The 15,553-nt window shown below is 32.4% G+C and overlaps 2 protein-coding genes across 9 annotated transcripts in view; both read right to left on the bottom strand.

The window, feature by feature from the left end:
• The window catches only part of LOC143191481 (uncharacterized), a 119,923-nt gene extending 111,429 nt beyond the window's left edge, over window positions 1-8,494 (bottom strand). For all 8 annotated transcript variants that reach the window (XR_013004519.1, XM_076396626.1, XM_076396628.1 and 5 more), the window contains exons 1-2: window positions 7,494-8,494; window positions 7,410-7,437 (exon numbers count right to left, since the gene is read on the bottom strand). Coding sequence is in view for 7 of the 8 variants with exons in the window: in XM_076396626.1 (XP_076252741.1) it covers window positions 7,410-7,437; window positions 7,494-8,358 (893 nt within the window). In the remaining variant the exon portion in view is untranslated. The remainder of the gene's footprint in view (window positions 1-7,409; window positions 7,438-7,493) is intronic.
• Window positions 8,495-9,884: 1,390 nt separating this feature from the next.
• Setd3 (SET domain containing 3) overlaps window positions 9,885-15,553 on the bottom strand; it is a 55,241-nt gene continuing 49,572 nt past the window's right edge. Inside the window, exons 4-7 of the mRNA XM_076396657.1 lie at window positions 13,757-13,871; window positions 13,559-13,686; window positions 10,407-10,606; window positions 9,885-10,342 (exon numbers count right to left, since the gene is read on the bottom strand). Coding sequence (XP_076252772.1) covers window positions 10,065-10,342; window positions 10,407-10,606; window positions 13,559-13,686; window positions 13,757-13,871 — 721 coding nt within the window. The 3' untranslated portion in view covers window positions 9,885-10,064. The remainder of the gene's footprint in view (window positions 10,343-10,406; window positions 10,607-13,558; window positions 13,687-13,756; window positions 13,872-15,553) is intronic.

Below are 15,553 nucleotides of genomic sequence, written 5' to 3'. Positions count from 1 at the left end.
ATAGTTTTTGCCAAATATCTTTAATAAAATATAATTTAAAACCTTTTAATTGTACACTCTTCAATGATCTTCCAGATAGAATGTTAAAAATAATATGTACCTTATACTTTTCGATGAAACAGGTAAACAGAATTTTAACATAGAAAGACAAACTTTCAGTATAAGGAAACAATAAGAAGCCAGAATTCTAATAGATCCTGTTAAATTTATATATATACAAATATGAAAAAAGAAAAAAAAAACAGAAGAAATAATTTTTGTTTGTTCCAAAGTTCTTTGTTTATGATAATATTTATATTTTATAGATATATTTATTTTTATACTGTATTTATATTTTGATATATAACTTGCAGTTTTACAGATTATATTTATTTCATTCGTTGAATTTTATTTAATAAACTTATTTCAGAAATTAAATTGTTTTTTATTTAAATTTTGTTGGTCAATTAAACGTGACGTCAGGGCAGTCACGTGCCAATCTTTATCAAAGAGCCAGTCAAATGTCTTCACAACAAAATGCTTTCCTTAGAGCTGCCTATAATGGAGATTTAAGTTGATCAATCAATTTACTTGAATGGCCGATTTTACCCCATCTGGATGTAGGACAAAGCAAAACTTCTCTCCAGAGCCGCCTATTGAGTTGTCTCTCTATTACTCTATGAGTTTTCAGCTGAGGAGAAAAATATATTGATATTTCAAAAAATAAAATCTATTTTTAGTAATAAATTAAAATAATAATAATAATAATAATTAAACAGATATCGACATATCTCAGAAAGAAAAGTATCGATCAACAACCAAGAAAAATATTGATATTTTACAAAAGGTATATCGATATTTATTATATTAGAAAAAATAAAAATTTTGATATAAATATTGAGATACAAAAAAACATCAATATAATCAATAATATATAATAAATCTTTAAAATTAAGTACCGATTCCAATATTCCATATTTAAGTTGAATATATTTTCTTTATTAATCGTCAATAATCTGCCCATGGGCAATAAGTATTATTATATGATTTCAGTTATATAATAATCTTGAGAGTAAATGATCTACTGTTATTTGAATAATGAAATGACGTTAATTTATTAACGAAATTAGCTTCACTATTTTTCGAAATTTTCTCTATTATGAATGCACTTTTGCATCCCTTTAAATCAACTTTTATAATAGGGATGTTGGCCGCGCGGTACTATATCGATATTGCAATAACAACATTTAACAACATAAAATTAATTTTCATATTCAAGCAGCGAGACATCTCAAAACAAGTTCGATGGTCTTCTTTGAAAACCTGTAAATGGATTGCTTCTGACCTGGATTTGTTGGGATTCAAAACGAAATAAACTGTTTATTTTTTACTTTAAATTACCAATCTTCTGAGTTTGGTTTGGTACGAAGATTTATCAAACTAACGATGAAGCAATAGGAACTGCATTACGTAAAATCATTGCAATTTTTGAACAGTGAAAGAAATGTGTAAAATTATGTTCAAGATAGGAAATGAATGAACAATTATTTGAATATTGTATAAACGTTCACCAGATTGATGATCAAGAATATGAAGTGCTTTTGAGAAAAAAAAGATGACTACGAAATACTAAAGATAATATTAGTTTGATGTGAATTATGTTGATTTGTTGATACTAGATGTTATTTGATAAGAAGATGTTAATTTCGATATATAAACTTGTAAAGCTAGTGTTTGTTAGAGCTGCGAGAATAATAGTTCAAGAAGTAACAATTATGAATCATAACTTGATAATTTCATAATGACCTGGAGGGCGATGGGTGTCTACGGTGAGACCATTGCGATACCTGTAGCCATTGATGAACAGGAAGACAATGATGATGTCATGCGAGTGCAGAAGCTATATGAAGTCAGCCTGGACATGGGGTACATGAATGTCCAGTTCAGAATCAATGAATGCCTGGGCATGAGATATTGGCGGCCAATACAGATGAAATATTTGCTGTTTATAAAAGAAAATGTTGAAAACGACTTGAATCATTTTCAAATAATGTTAAACGTCATTTCATTTTATTAGGTCACATATTTTGAAATTCGACAACAGATCGATAGTTCAGGATGGACGGCAAAGGTGGCAAGATCGTGGTTAATGTTTCGACAGTACGGTATTAGCAGTTGTCACGGATTTGTAGTTGTTCAAGTTCCAGCAGTTGACTGTTGTTCATTTGTTTTGACGAAATATACATAATTAAGTTGTAGTATCGAAAACTGATATTTACTGGTTTAACATGATGTAGAACACTGTCATGATGGAAATTAATATATCATGTTCGATTGCCAAATATGGTCATGGCTAGCGTTAACATAATGAATTTACTGTAATAATTGTATATATAAAAGGGTTCTAAGTAAGAATAGAATAATACCTAAACAAAAAAACTAAAGAATTAATGGTGATTAATAAGACAAAATGAAATAGATAGTTCTAGTGACGTATTCCTCTTTTTAACCATTTCCCTTGTTCTTCCACTTACTAATTCTCTCTTTGTCTGATCTAACATATTTTAGACACAGTGTCATCACTCTTACCAGTTTTTGTCCATCAGATCTTAGATTAATTTCAAGATATTTTTTTAAATAATTATCCGTCTGAATGATCTTATGGTACACGAAGATCTTATAGTACATTTTATATAAAAAACTATAACTCAACATGATAATATTTGCGGCATATCGATTCCGGTATATTTGCGGTATATTGATATTAGCCAGTATAATCAATCAGTAACCTTGTAGCGACCTTGAGGCATGTCGAATTTCGTCGAACCACTGTTTCATTTCGTTTTACCTCCATTCACCGAGCCACATCATTTACCCTAAAACCTGGTGCATGATAAAATATACCACGAGAAAAGAATCCAGTTTGTGAAAACTTTTGTAAATATACTCAGTAAGACATTCTTTCTAAGAGCCTAATAGTACCTAAACCTGCCGCTCATCATAAAAATATAGAGGTTGTCCCAGATTCCATGAGCCACCAGTCTCTGTAATAGAGGAGAAATATACAAAACTTCAAAGAATAAGTAAATCAACTCTTATATGGCTGCGCTCATACACTGAAATTGTAGGCAACAAGCGGGCAGACCGTTGGGCCGTAAACAGAAATGGCACGACATTGGAATAGTATAACTTTGGAGCAAATACTAGAGAGCTAAGAGTATACATTGCAGGTCTCGTCAAGCAGTTCGATCAGCTAAACTGGGACCTCATGGACACTCTGTAGGAGATCAAAAAAATGCCCCGTCGAGGATTAAATCTAAAAAATAACATTAGTAGGCATCCATTTTGAGCGTTTGATAATCCGCCACCGTAGATTGATACATGAGATCTGTCTGTCACGCACAAATACTTTTAAAACTTTGTTGGCTGTCCAGAACGCTCTTTGTCTTCGATGACAAAACTACTACTTTTAAAATATCCAAATCAGTATTCACACAGTATTCGACTTCAGAGGACATTTTCTTCAAAATCAAAGAAACAAAGTAAAACATCCCGCAAAAGCGATTAACTGCGAAAAACAAAAGAAATGCGACTTAATACAGAGTAACATCATCTGTTGTAAATCATTTAAAATTAATTTATATGTTTTTATATCGATGTTTATATAACAGGTCAATTAAAAAGTCCCCGGCCTGGCACATAGATGGCCATACTAGAATTAAATCCATATGTTTTTTAGTTAGCCTCAACCCTCAAAAGATGCGCGCATAAATTTGACAGCTGCACCGGACACTGCCCCAGAAAAATCAACCATCAATGTTTGGAATGTTAAGTTTAGCCGTGGTGAAATAAGCATCGAAGACGGTTAACGCAGTGGACGCTCAAAAGAGGTTGCTACCGATGAAAACAATTAAAGAATCCAAGTAAATTAAAATTGAATGAAATAGCAGACAGTCTAAAGATATCAGCTGAACGTGTATATCATATCATTCACGAATATTGGGTATGAGAAAGCTCTGTGCGAAGTGGGTGCCGCGCGAGCTCACTTTTGACCAAAAACAACGACGAGTTGATGATTCGGAGCAGTGTTTGAAGATGATCAAGCGTAATAAATCCGAGTTTTTGACAATGGATGAAAAATGACTCCATAATTTCACTCCGAAGTCCAATCGACAGTCATCCGAGTTATGATGAACCCGCTTCAAAGCCTGGGAAAACGCAACAATCGGCTGGCAAGGTTATGGCGTTTGTATTTTGGGATGCACATGGAATAATTTTCATTCACTATCTTGAAAAGGGAAGGACCATCAACAGCGACTATTACACAGCGTTAGTGGACCGTTTGAAGGACAAAATCGCCAAAAAACGGCCACATTTGAAAAGTTGTCTGGGTGAAGCAGCACCGTGTCACAAGTCAGTGAAAACGATGGCAAAAATCCATGAATTGGGCTTCAAATTGCTTACTCACCCACCGTTTTCACCAGATCTGGCCTCCAGCGACTATTTCCTGTTCTCAGATCTCAAAAAATGATCACTGGGTAGAAATTTTGGTCGAATGAAGAGGTGATCGCCGAAACTGAGGCCTATTTTGAAGCAAAGGGCAAATCGTACTACAAAAATGGTATCTAAAAGTTGAAGGGAATTATGTTGAACAAAAAAAATAATTATGCCAAAAAAATGTGTTTTATTGTGGTAGGTCGGAGACTTTTCATTTGACCTGTTATATATACCAATTTTTACTTTTTGTATTCATATAGTACTATAGTTATAAATACATTTGTTTTATAAAGATTATCTAGGCAAGAACTATGTTCTATCTTTATATAATATTGTCCCCCAATCATCTATTTATTGTCAAAAATTTGTGGCTGATATAAAAATAAATAAACAAATCCTGATGGGAAGAAGGAGCGTTGACCTCCAACTACAGCTCAAGGTTTTCGTCGTCCGAACGAAATCTCCCATAAGTGATGCATTATCGGTGAAATACCACGAATAGCTGACCAATCTGGCCGAGGGAAAAAATAATAGATTTTAACAGTATAAAGCGTACACAACTCGGTCGAAACAGAGCAGTAAACGGAGGGACCCGGGCTTGCACAATGGACCAAGATGAGCCGGCAACGTCGCCTCAAAACGAGAAGAGAAAAAAATCGAAGGCCTCCGCCGGTCGATCGCGCGCGAAAATAAAACGGGAAGGTCTAAAATTAGTCCCCGACGACGTCGACAACAACGACGTTGCTGAAAAAACCGCACGCAGGCCCTATACGAGTTTCGTGCGAGCGGAGGCGCCCATAAAAACCGGCAACGAAGGAAACGCCGCCTAAAAATACACGTTTATCGCTGCAGTAGCAGCGTACGTCCTCCATCCAACAGGCGCTCTACTACGACCCCGACCGGTCAATATCTGCAGACGGGCCACCACAGCACCACGCATCGCTGGCGAATACTCTCTCTCGGTCGTCTCGATGCCGCGCTAATAGCTTGATAAACACCGGAGGCATCTTTGTCCGGTCGCTTGACGTAAATTGTACATGTACCTCGTGACGCCTTAACCGAGGCAAACAACAGAGAGTGGCGCGATCGAAACCGTACATCTTATTACGCTGTGCGAGAAGGAATGCCGTTAAATCTTCGGTACTGTTTCAGAGCCAACGCTAAATAATCAACCGCAAAACAACTGGATTCGCTTATATACATGAACACATTAAGAACGCAGCCTTCCCATTGTTCGATTTCATTGACTGTACAATAAAACCAAAATGTATACACATTTTCCCAATTCGTCGCGAAGGAATGTGGCACTGATAGCTTATCAGCAACTATTCTAAGAACAAACAACACACCTAACTTCATATGAATAATTCGTAAACACTTATCTTATTCCCATATAGGGATATATACTTAAACCACATTTATGTCATTCCGAAACCAGTTTAGTTGGAACTAAAAATAATAACAACTAATATACAAGTATGTAAAAGTACTAGTTGGCAGGATTGCATGCCTCTTAAGAATGAATGAAATGTATGAATTAACTTAATCCAAACTAATTAAATCGCTAATAAAAGCCTGAAACATTGTTGAGCGAGTTGGTTAGTGATACCAGTTTATCAAAGTTTAAGTTAATTTACTTTGTACAAAGTGGACTGTTTTACATACCTCACTGCTCAACAGTGATTAGTAACGATCTCAAACAGTTATTCTAAACAGAAATCGTAACTAACTGGACTATTATATAAAATAACAAAACAAACGCATTAAACTAAAGGTTTAAAAACAAAAGACACCGGTGACATGCTAATATAAATTGTAATAATATCAAATTGTCAAAGAATTCAATGCATCATGATAAAATAAAATTAAAATAAAAAGACTCACCTTAAAACATTATTTCAAGAATTTATATTCCAGAAAATCTATTATAAAACATATTTTACTTGAAAATAAACAGTACACCTCCTAAGTTTACAAGAATAATTGTAAACAATTTTAATAATTTTATACCCAAATAGAGATATAAATATAGTTTGAATTGTTTCTAATAACATTCATGATGTTATGATTAAAATGAATACATGAATATGATTGTTTAAACATAGATTTCAATTTGTATCTTTCGGTTTCCTGGTTTAAGGACAAATAATCTGTGAAACTGCTCAAGGGCCTCAGACCTCTCTAACAGATTTCAATATAAGATCATATGCATATGCAAAATAGCAAGCCAAGTTAATTTGAAGGCAGTTTGAAAATAATGAACAAATAATATACAAATATTACTTTTCACAAAAATACTAGTTGAAACACTTGCATGTGTCTTAATGTGAATGAATAATTTTTTATGAATTAACTTAATTGAAACTAATAAAACCGTTTATAAAAAACTAAAATAAATGTGCAAATATTGTCCAACAAGTTGGTTAATAATAGTGGTTTACCAAAGTTTAAGATAATTTACTTTGAACAAAATGGATTTGTTTTACACTATTCATTAATTAGCCTAAACAGTTTTTCTACAAAAAAAATGTCACTAATTGAACACATTAAATAAAAATTTTAAAAACAAAAGACTAGGGTTTTATAAATTGGGACTATATTATACTGCAATTATAAGTAGCACGGCAAAATTAAGTTAACTTAAGAACTCTTACCTTAAAACATTATTTGAAATACTCACGTATTGTTTTTTGTATACAGATGTAACTGTTATTTCCTATAATCTATATATAGAAGGTATTTTAGTTGAAAATAAACATAAAGTAAAAGTAATTATAACAGTAATGCAAGTCAAAACAAAAATATCGTACTTACCTCCATCAGAACTTTTTATCACAAAACACAAGACAAAACCGGATTATTATTTTTATGGATTAAACTAGATGATTCAGCGCATTCGCCATTGCTTAATAATAAAAGTAAGACATACTTACCCCTGTACGGACGTCGTTGAACTTTCATCTAAAATATCAAAATTAATATGGTGAAATTCAAATATTTTAATTTCAATAACTTACCCGTAACCTGTTTTGAGAGATCTTTCACACAACAACCTTGAACATTTTTCTCCTTCGCCAACCCATTATTTTTGATGTCAACTGTATTAACATTATACTGTTCACTATTGTCATTACAACACAATTTATTATCATTATCAGGACTTTGAGCAATTTCATGTTGGTTATATATATGATACATATTATATCTTTTGTATTCAGCTATTTCAGTTTTGAGTTCAGTAATCAAAATTTTTCGATTTAATATATTTTTGTTTTTCCTTTCGAATAGTTCATTTCTGATGCTCTGGACATGACTGTTATCACCACCCCACTTATTATCATAGTTAGATTCTATCATTTTTCTGTTATCCAATATCTCTTTCTTGATAGACTGGACTTGAGACTGTTTTTCGATTAATATTGGGTCAGTTAAAGATTTTAAACTGTTGTTTTTTGGTTTAAAGGATGTTCCTTCTAAATTACTTTTTGACCTTTTCCTTATTCTAGGTCTTTCTAAGCGCACTTTTGATTTTTTGATGTTATTAAATTTTTCCAATCTGTCTTCAACACTCGATGATGAGCTGCTTTTATATTGAGGTTTTATTAAGCATTTTACTTGAGGGTTACTTCCTGGTGCTTTTTTCTTGTCGGTAATAGGCTTTTCCTTTGGTTTAATTGGTTTTCTCCTAACAGGATTTCTTAAAGTATTTTCACATTCATTTAGATCTTCCAAATTTATCTCAGGTATTTGGTAATGTCCATTCAAAGGCAAAATATTTGAATTTGAGCGAGGGATGAAGTGTTTGATAACTTCATAGTTTTTGCCCAAAGTTCGCGGTCTCTGAGTTATCTTAGTTACTTTCTTAGGTGATTTCCTACTCATGTTTGTTTGTATACAATAACTTTGAAACGAGGGTTATTAACAGGAACAACATTAAAGTTCTTATACGCGATAAACTGAAAGTCACTACCGTCACATATTGAAAACTACAAGAACATTTGAAAACATTCGTACCTCTTTTTACGTCGGTAAACCTACATCTCAATTAAATCATTTAAAAACAACCGAACTATGGCGCGAATATTGATTGACAGTAATTTAAATTTGAAATTATCAAATGTGACACTTCAAATAGAAACCTCAAATGGAAAATAAAAACCCCAATATCGTTTCTATTTTTTAAAGTATTGATAAAGCTTCAAATTCAAACACCGATAATTTTAGTAATTCTGCTACCGTAAATCAATTACTACTATTTTAAAAAATATTATATTGATCTCTATCTAATTCTAAATATATTCATAATTGTAAACTATTTAATATGCTAAAAAAATAAAATCTATATAATTTATCTAAATAAAATTTGTTTAAAAAATTATGTAAAAATATTATGTTTATACATAATAAAAAATAAACGAAGGTTGTATTTATGGTTGTCTATAAGAGTAACATTTATACAGTTTATTTGTTGGTTATATATACATAACTAAATCAAACTCTTAAAAAAGCTTTGTACTTTTCGAAAACTGAAACATTAAAGAAACGACTATAAGTAGAAAATATTTACGAAATAAATTAACAAAACATTTATATTGTATAATTGGTTGCATAAAATTATTATAATTTAATTATTTTAAAATTAACATACAAATAAAAGCTATTCATATGAAATATAAGATTTTAACACTTTCTAGCGAATATTTTATAAATTGAAAAAAGCTATTAAATAATTTCTCAGCAGAAAATAATACAATGTTTCCTTTTAAAATTGTGCAATATTTTCTTGTCAAAGTGATGCATACATTTTATTTACATGCATCATTTCCCACAATGCATATGTAAGTAATTATCGTAAAGTGCATAAAGAGTGTATTTTTATTTGGTTTGATAAAAAAACAGCTCTTGCGGCGTTTAATCAGGCTACATTGTTTATTGCTCGGTTGACAACATTGACAGTAAACAAGTTTCTGGTATTTATGTGCAGATAGCGCGTAGAAGTTTTCTGTCGTTAGTGGGAAACCTTTTGACAATTGAAATCTGTATTTTGATTAGATTATAAATTGGTTGTGTCAAATTTATCTAGCTGTATGTTCAAATTACTTTTAATTATAAAATTATTTAATTTAAAATTAATTAATTATTTAATTATAATTTATCTTTTTGTTTTTTTTTCAGGAAATGGCCATAAAAATATAGTTTGTGATTTAACCATCATTAATAAGCACTAAACAGTGAAAGCTCTTGTAAAATTCTCTTTTTAATATATAGTAGTAAAAATAATGCAAATATATATGATATATTGCATCAAATTGCTTGAAAAAATTAAAATTATATTATTTTTTCATATCGGATATTGTTGGCAATTGTATTGTAGTATTAATAGGATAGTATTTTTTAAAACAGGCATGTGATAGAAGTTTGTCATTTATTAAAAATCAAACAAAACAAATCACAAAACAAACACTCAGAAAGAGAGCAAACTCTGGCTAAAATAGTTTCTAATTTGTTAGTAGGGTATCTATATCACACACATATAATATGGGATAGGGACTCAGGATTAAACTGTACCCTTCCCTGTAAGCTATGAATTATTTGTGAACCATCTCGTCAATGTATTGAAGACAGTTCTTCAGGATCTTCTTCTCGCAGAGCCGCATTTTAATAGCCAGCTGGACGTTGGCTGATAGTGCACCCTCCAACAACAATTTCTCATCCTGCTCCAGTGTAGTACTGTAAGACATTTGCAGTAAATTGATCCTGGCTCTCAGGAAAGCCCACGACTTCAGTTCCAGACTAGTTTCTAGACCACATTCTTGATACTGGAGATCCGCTGACTTCTCAGACTCAATCCAATGTTCCAATTGACCTAAAATTATTTCGTTTGTTTATATGAAAGAGGCAAAGTTTGATAGTAGGAGATAAGAACTTACCCTCATCCATGTTAAAGATCCTGATAAAAGCCAACAGACGACCATCTATCGGTCGAGGACCCATTTTAATGGAGAACTCAGCTGTGCTCCAGATTCCCAATTTATTCAGAAGTTCTTTGCGTTTCTCTTGGAGGGGATCGGATTTGCTCACTCCCAATCGGATCCAGTACAGGTCATTGTCGTTATCTTCATAAACGAATCTGGATGAAATTATATTAATCAATATTGTTTGAATTTAAGTGGGTATTCTAGTTTAGATATACATTTTTAGGTGTTTTACAAAAACAATAAAAAACAATGAATGTTTTGTCTCGACAAAGTTTGCTCTGATGGTGTGATATACAAAATAAAAAATGTTTTTAAAGTAATAGGTAGAGATGTTAACATTCTCTATATCGTACGAGAGATAAATATACATTATTCTAGATATACAGAAATATTTTGAATTAAAAGAAATACTGGGAGTGCCTCCACCAGTAATATACCGAAATTGAATGGAATTAGGATACTTACCGATAGCGAGCGATGATTAAGAAGTATTTGCTTTGAATTGGAAGGAACATGTTAAGAAGAAATTAGCCAAGTCAAAATAAACTATAGGCAGCTATATTGGCTTCTTGGAAAAAATCCAAAATGTCAAAACCGTTGTTTAACAAGCGTTAAACTGTAAGACTTACTCAGGACAACAATATAAAGAATGTACAAACACTTTAGAACAGGGTGTTTTCTTTATTCTGGTCTAAAACCAGGCGGTGGAATGCATGACGCATACCTGGTCGTGGAGACTTGCCCTGGAGTGACAAGTTGGACCGGGTTATATGGGACTGCCTCTGAGCTTACCAATACACTAAACCGAAACCGTCTCACAGTTGACCTCTGTGGATTGCTACTGCTACTGCATTAATTTTGGGGATATGGCTCCCGCTGATTGGGCACGAGGACCCGGCGATTCTCATTCGCGAACGTCAACCTACGACTGGATACTATCGTATGAGGGCAAAACTTATGACTGCAGCGATGGATGAGGTCGTTTCAGCCTTGAAAAGGGGGCGGGGGAGGTTAGCGATGATAAGCTCCCAGCATGTCGACCAGCTCGCGAACAAGCGCGTTTTCAGAAGAACTTGAGCTGAATTGTTGTTTGTGGAATGATTGAGATATGAAGTGTTTGATTTCTGGAGTGTCAGTTTCCCTATGAATTTGATTATTTCTGACAAACCATGGAGCGTTTAAGATTCTCCTGAGGGGCTTATTTTGGAAAACTTGAAGCCGTTTCACCTGGATCGGTGTAACAAACTTGAAGTAGACATTAGATCCGTAGAGCAGTACGGACCGAATTAACATCTTGTAAAATAAGCATTTGATGGAGATGGAAAGTCTGCTAGAAGGGCAGATCAGAGAATATAGCAGGTTTGCTAACCCCGAACCTTTCTGGATTTGGGAATGCCTACAGAACCGTCGGTCGAAGTGCAGACCGTGACGTACGTGATGTTATCCAGCCATGGAATTATTGCGGTGTTGGTCTTAAGTTGTGAGACGCGCAGTGCGTAACGCTTCTTATGCAAAATGATGGCCTGGGTTTTCAGGAGGTTGATTTGCAACCTCCAGAAACTGAACCACTTGACAGCATGATCGAGCTGCTTCCGTAAACGTTTAGAACAGGGTATTGCATAATGTAGTGAATACATTTTGGTATGTACAAAATGAAGATTTGCATAAAGCCTATGAATTCTTACACTCAAAGAAAGCCAGGCCACGAAGAGTTATTATTGCTCTTTAGTTATTGGATGGGTAACGCAACGCTTGTGGACTAAATCTGGGAACTTCCGTATGAGTGAAAAGGATGTAAAGTGAGAGAACAAAAGTGTACGAGCTGATTTAAAAACTGTTAGGAATAAATTAGTGGTTAGTTTAGGAGACTTGATTTAATATATAGTCTATTCAAAGTTTTTTTGTACATACGTCATCAAGATGTTTAGTGTATTGCCTGCCGCAATTTGTAAATTCGTTTGAGAATCAGACAATATTTTCCTTCTCATTTTATTATAGTTAAAAAGAGACACAATACTGTCTGACGAGAGCCTTTGAAAGTCGTCCGGTTGCCAGACGTATGCAAAATTCTTGAAAGCAATAGTGTTACGAGGTTATAACTCTAACCTATAAACTATTGTGGCTGTATAATTAATTCTAGTTTTTATATGTACTATAATGTTAAAATAAATTATATTGGATAAAATTTTTGTTCAATTACTTAATTTAGATTAGAATTTTGTTGTATGTCAAAGCCAAACTGATCTAAAACTCAGAGTTGATGCGGCAACATTGCGACGTTTTGATGTTACAAATTTAAATGACGTATGTAGAAAATAACTTTGAACAAACTATAGAGGTAATTTCTTTTTAATTCACTAAATATTTATTAATATTGTTTGAAAAGATATATAAAAAATAATCAAACTTTAATTTTTAAAAAGGTTCTTTCCCAAAACTAGCTGTAATTTTAAAAATTTTTCTCAATGTTGATATTTTGTCACAAACCTAGTAGGAATTATATGGGGATGCAGGTTGGCACCAAATTTCAGAACAAATTCTTATTAATAATGACTCTCTTTAGTTCTGGTATGATTATTAGTATTTTTTTACAGCATTTTTTTGCATCAACTATATATTAACTTGAACGTATGTATTAAAAAAAAACTAAACACATTTTATTTTATTTACCAGAAAACCCACTCACTTTATCTGAGTTGGGAATGGAGGGAAAGGTTGGGGAGTCTAATTTATGGTCCTATTGATAAGGGACAACCACCACATAACTTTTGATTTTTTTGTTTGTTGGGTCGGTTAACCGTAATATACACAGACACTGGACAAAAATCTTTATTCTTAGAGATTTTCAGGAAAGAGAAAGTGGAAATTGTAAAATGGACATAAAATTTAATAAAATGATTAATGTTTCAAATGGGCCGTAAAAATGTAAAACTCTGATTTATGTTAACCTTGAACTTTTAATATTGGAAATGAGCAAACTGGGCATAAAAATTAAACACCCGAAGCTTAATATCGAGAATGAATAAATTAGGCGTAAATTTGTGAATCTGGACCCTTATTACTTGAACTTAATAATCAATACTTTAAAAAATACAACATCTTACCCGTTATGAATGAAAAAATCGGAATTTGTCCTCGGACCGTAGAAAATAAACAGTTGGTCGCCAGGTTTGAAATCCCTGAAAGCCAAACATTCGCTACGGTCCAGTTGTGGATTGTAATCGGTTGATATCTAAAAAGGAAAAATCAAATTTTCTCTCGGAACATTTCCCCAAACAAAAAACTGATATGGTAAAACTTACAGCCCCATTAGAATGATTACAAAGATCCCATAGCGGAATTAAAGCGTTAATCATAGTGCTACCATCTAAGGATGGTATCATATTTTGGCGTGTCATCACTGTTGATACTGCCCAGCTGGAATAAAATAATACGCGTTAATTAAATAGGCAAATAGTGGGAATATCAACTATATTAGATACAATTTTTGCAAATCTTAATGAAAAGCATAGAAAAAATATAAATTTGACGGTATAGGCGACCTTGAGGAAATGTTTTGTTTAGTTCAATCAACGGTAGCGCTGCGATCGCAAATTGTGATTCGTTAGTTTAAATTCCTGGAGCCGCTACTAACACAGAACGTGATTGGTCGATCAAATTGTGTGAAATCAGCATTTTCTATGGGCGTCCATTTTTAAGTTTGTTGTTTGAAGGTTTTGTTTTTTGTTTAGGTCAAGAAATCTTCGTTTTACGTTGTGCATATTTTCTGTTTTACATCAATTATTATGGAGTAATAATTTAAAAATTGATGACAATGCATCCTTGTAGTAAAAGATGTAGTGTACCTGGGTGAAAATCTTGAAACAAGTCTTGCAAGAAGGTAATAATTAAGATAACTGGATAGTTAGTGGTAATAAATACTATTTTTAATTTTAAAATATCCCTAAAGTATTTGTAGTACTTTAACTTTTTAGAACAATCAGTGTTCAATAATTTTATAGTAGAGCTATTGTATATTTAAATTTGATTGCCTTGTTAAGAAAATATTTGTTACGGTGCCATCAATTAAAAATTTAAGTGCTACTTTTAGGAAATTGACCTTAAAGAAATCTATTTTGTCTAAATTTACAAATAACTACATTTGTTTAACAAATCTTAACTAAGATTGCTTAGAGAATTTTGTTGGATCTATTAGAGGTCATGGAGGTAGAAACATCATCCTTCACCTAATATGTTTGAGAAATCTTTAAAAGGGCTCATCATCACTTACATTTTTTCTCATCATTCTCTCGAAGCAAATTGTGAAGAAGATGAACATGTTAGATAACTTATATTTTTTTAACGGGAGATAGAGGTTGTTAAATCACCAGTTGAGTCATATTTTCAGTTCCAGAGAACTTTGCTCTCAGGAAAACAAGAGGAAAACACTACATAAAAAACGATAAAAGGATAACACTACATAAAAAAACGCGCCTAGAAACTCTATCTCATGGATGGTGAGGAAAAGAGTTCAATATAAACAAAACAAATCTAACCTACAAACTATTATAGCTGTGTTCTTAATTGTAGTTTTAAGTCCTTCTATAATATATGTATTAGATGTACTATAATGTTAAAATAAATTATATTTGATAAAATTTTTGTTCAATTATTGTATTTAGATTAGAATTTTATTGTATGTCAAAGCCAAACTGAATTAAAACTCAGAGTTGATGCGGCAACATTGTAATGTTTCGACGTCACAAATATCCACGACGCATTACTAAAAAAACGTTGTGCAGACTATAGGTATATTTAATCTATAATGTTTTATCTGTTTAATTATTACTTTAATGTTATAAATAAAATTCTTAGATTTAGTAACGATTATTGAAGTTGATTGTAATATATTTAAGTATTATTGTTTTTTTTTATTTAGATCTACATTTGATATTCCTTCATTAATTCAGCTTTAATGTCAAAATAATCATTCTATTGGAATTTCAAATGTTTAGTATAATATTATTAATTGCTTTAACGAATTTACGTCATTCTTTATAAGTGTTACATATTAGAATTAAGGAAACACCTCATGGAAGAGGAAACTAAACATTTTCTAC

Source organism: Rhynchophorus ferrugineus, unplaced genomic scaffold, assembly GCF_030347505.1.
Source record: "Rhynchophorus ferrugineus isolate W39M unplaced genomic scaffold, kcgeb_rfMv2 rfM2, whole genome shotgun sequence".
Taxonomy (NCBI): Eukaryota; Metazoa; Arthropoda; class Insecta; order Coleoptera; family Curculionidae; genus Rhynchophorus; species Rhynchophorus ferrugineus.
The sequence above is the reverse complement of the archived record's forward strand: the minus strand, read 5'-3'. Positions and strand labels throughout refer to the sequence as shown.